This window comes from Sitodiplosis mosellana, unplaced genomic scaffold, assembly GCF_009176505.1.
Source record: "Sitodiplosis mosellana isolate CC-2019 unplaced genomic scaffold, AAFC_SMos_1.0 Smas_scaffold_6945, whole genome shotgun sequence".
NCBI lineage: Eukaryota > Metazoa > Arthropoda > Insecta > Diptera > Cecidomyiidae > Sitodiplosis > Sitodiplosis mosellana.
The window spans coordinates 2,468-6,078 of NW_022602075.1; the positions used below are offsets into that span (position 1 = coordinate 2,468).

At 33.8% G+C, this 3,611-nt stretch overlaps 1 protein-coding gene across 1 annotated transcript; it reads right to left on the reverse strand.

Annotated features, from left to right (window-relative positions):
- Positions 1-701: 701 nt before the first annotated feature.
- On the reverse strand, positions 702-3,605 carry LOC129580040 (uncharacterized). Its single transcript, XM_055470236.1, has 4 exons — positions 3,419-3,605; positions 3,169-3,215; positions 2,166-2,322; positions 702-2,078 (listed from the first exon to the last, which is right to left on the reverse strand). The coding sequence occupies exons 1-4, from the start codon at positions 3,603-3,605 to the stop codon at positions 1,996-1,998; spliced, it is 474 nt and encodes a 157-aa protein (XP_055326211.1). The 3' UTR covers positions 702-1,995.
- Between the last annotated feature and the right edge of the window lie 6 nt (positions 3,606-3,611).

The window sequence follows — 3,611 nt, forward strand, 5'->3', positions numbered from 1 at the left end:
TTTCAGTGTGGCGCTAGTAGCATGTAGTTTGCCTTAGACGCAGCTCTCGCCACAAGCCACAGCGAAGCTACATTTAATCAAATTCATATCATCATCGAGAGATGTTTGTGAAAATGCAATCCATTATTTCCTTTTGATTGAACAAATTAGCTTAATTCAATTTGAATTATTCAAATGAGGGAAGTTCAAAACCAAATCCAAATCATGTCGTCTTTCGCCTACATTTTGTAAGTTGAAGATTATCTTGTATCTCATTTTTTTCGATTTTGATAACATTTTCAGTCATGCTGGATTAGAAGGTGAATGTTACAATTGATAGCGTCACAATTAATTCAATCAAAGAACAATCAAATCTATTGTTTAAATGTGTCTATTTTTGGAAGTAAGTGGAAAGGGCATAAATATAGAAGACACCTTAAAGAAGACATTTTTTTGTTGAAAACAATGTGATCCGACGTACAGTAAGGCATTTTTTTAAAGTGAGCAACCCTGAATGAATGAAATGAAAGAATAACGCATAAAATATGAAGGCCAACACGAATTCCCTTATTCGAAGAAGTTTAAAATGATTGTGATGATTGGAAAATGGGGTGATTTGCCGGTAACATAAATTTAGAATTTTATTTATTTAGAAAATGATTCCGATATTCATTGAGCGAGCCTACACTTAATATCTATGTTTGATATAGACGATGTTTCATAGTTGGGCACATGGTGTGTTGTCGTTCAAAAGAAGAGCACACATAGCAATTGTTTTTAGAAGTGGCTATAAACTTGGCAGCTTATTTTTATTTTATCGGTGTAGTCGAAAGGAATTCCTTTTGAATCAATAAAATCAAACCTGTTGACAACACGAGTCAATTACTCATTGTGTCCACGCTTTTTGGAAATAATTTAGATATTTGGGTGTGGTTGTACAATGTACACATCAGATAAATATATAATGGAGCACTTTTCTGATGACCGGACATAAATAAACCACACAGGGGACATACAAATTTGGTTTATTATTTATTAAAGTGTGACAGAAACAAACACGCAACAAAGAGAAAAAAGCGGGTTATTTTGTTGAATTGGTTGGAAAAAAGAGCATCGATGGGGTCAACGGCTATTGGCGAACGAACTCAATTAGTTTATGCTGCAAGAAAATTGGATGTAAAACATTGGCCATGTTTACATGTACATAATTTGTGTCTTCAATTCTCTTGAATTACCTCGATACATCGAAAACACAATAGATGTCCAAATCTCATTGAACTCATTTTGCATTAAATGGGAAGAGAATTCTTTATTTTCGACAAAAAAAATCGTCGTTTGAATGTTTCATGTTAGTCGACTTGAATTTCAAATTGCATTTACGTTTTTTTATTTAAAATAATCAGGATTAGAGCACTGCAGTATATCGCAACAGCGGTGGACTTACTTCGAATGTTCTTTAGAAGTACAATAATGCAATGAATTCGAATAATTTTCTGAATCACAAAGTAAAACATGAAATTTCTTATTGAACAAACGTTATTTTATTTCTCAGATAAATGTTTTCTCTTCACTGAATTTATATTGCTTTGGAAAATGTATGATGCCTTTTTGGATCGATATGGCTTTGTATACAGAGTACATTTAGTTTTAGTAAACAATTATTCTAACTTATGCTAACAATAAGTTTAATCTCAAACATTTGTGTGTTTCATAGACTGCGAGTAAGGTCAATTGACTATTTCTTTCTTTTTTAAATTTATTTTTCAACCTGTATTGATTGGAACTTGACACAAATTTCACTAAATAAAATTTAATCCAAATTTTGATTGAAAACTACGGCTGTTAATTGTGCTTAGTTACGAGTCATTAGAAGAATTGATCCGTTGTTGAATTTAAATGATTTAAAATGCTAACAAGGCAATTCCAAATATGAATTTTGTTTGTAAAAAACGCCAATTTCATTGAATAAAGTTTATTCTACTTGGATTTGACTTGTTGACGTTTCAACTCTCCATCCTATGTACAATACTTGGCAAATTCGGCTTCTTTTATCGACTTGAATAAGGAATACTGTACGATCCACACGTAATAAGCCAGACCTAGGGAGAAATGTAAAAGATTCATAACCAAAATGGTCATCAAATCATGAATAATGTTAAAATTTGAATGAAAAATGCACAATTTACCTGCTAAGCAAAATAGCAAGAAGAATATAGCTGAGCCCGTGGCTGGATCCGCCTTAGTGATTGAAAAATAAAACAGTGAGGCGAATGGCAGTGGAACAAGAATACAGAGGGCAAAGAACGACACAAAGAGCTTTGGACACATTGGCTTTGGATTCTCCTATGAAATCAAGATATTTATATGAGAAATGCAAAAAAATCGTGTGGCGGCTGTTGAACGTCAAAGTCATTTGAGGCGACGCGAGCGCCCCCAATTTCAAAGGGCACATCAATGTAATTTAACATTTCAAATCGGAAATACACAGCGCGCCAATTCGAAATATAGGAAAATATAGTGTCAACAGCCGCACCATGAAAAAAATCAACGGAATTTACAAACATGTTTCGAATTATTCTCGACAAAAAAGAAAAATCTTTGAGTGAAGAATAAATATCATAAACATTTCTTGTGCAATCCCATGCGGTGTGGTATGAGTACTACGAATCGTTCAGCAAAATGCGCGTCGCACATTGTGTGATCGAAATGATTCAGTCCAAACCGACTGAAATACATTTCACCGAGCACCGGTGCGAACGTGAATCATTATCATTATGCATAAACAATAGAGCCAGTCGTAAAGGATTGGATTAATTTTACATGAGTTTATTGAAAACTAAAGGTGGCAAAGGGACAAAATTTGTTCGTCCGTCCGTCCTTCTATTGATTTGGGACAAACGGACATTTGTCCTAATGTCCCATTTCAATCGAATGGTACTCAATTTTTGTTTTCATTAGTTAAATGAAGTTACATAAGTCATTTTAAAAATTTGTCCGTTTGTCCCAATTTGAAATGGGACATTAGGACAAATGTCCGTTTGTCCCAAATCAATAAAAGGACGGACGAACACGAAATGTTCGTCCTCTGTCCGTCCGTCCGTTTGCCACCTTTAATTGAAAACGATAAGTTTATAAAAGATTCAATTCGATGTTTTCGATTAAAACGATTTTGATGTACAATCCATTTACCCTCAGAATGCCGTAAATCCAAAACACTTCGAGAACTATGACGCCGACTAGAAATTATTCAAATAGACAAAAAACACAACATTGGATTAAAATTATTATGTTCGGCTGAAAAAAATGTTTACAAACCAAGGAACCACTTTATAGGTACATTACATTTATAGGTATTACAAGTTCAATCAAAACAATTCTACCAATCCTTTGATTTTCAATTCTTTGATTTTTCCAAGAAATAACAAAAAACAACACTCACTAAATGGCATAATTTTCAACACGTTCATGATGCTGTCAAAACGGCTTTCCGATACACTAACATTGTGAGCGTCTATAAGGCCAAAAACATAGATAACGATGAAACTTAGCAAAATGCCAACGGCACCAATAATTATACCGCCAGTTTTCAAACTAAAACAACAGCAACTCTTCACGGTTAGCGTCATTTTTAC

Excerpts from the sequence above, each read along its gene's own strand:
- LOC129580040 (XM_055470236.1), bottom strand. The coding sequence starts at position 3,605 with ATGACGCTAACCGTGAAGAGTTGCTGTTGTTTTAGTTTGAAAACTGGC. Across the intron at positions 3,216-3,418 it reads GTTGAAAATTATGCCATTTA|TCGGCGTCATAGTTCTCGAA; the intron begins GTGAGTGTTGTT and ends AATAATTTCTAG. Across the intron at positions 2,323-3,168 it reads GGATTTACGGCATTCTGAGG|GAGAATCCAAAGCCAATGTG; the intron begins GTAAATGGATTG and ends TTGATTTCATAG.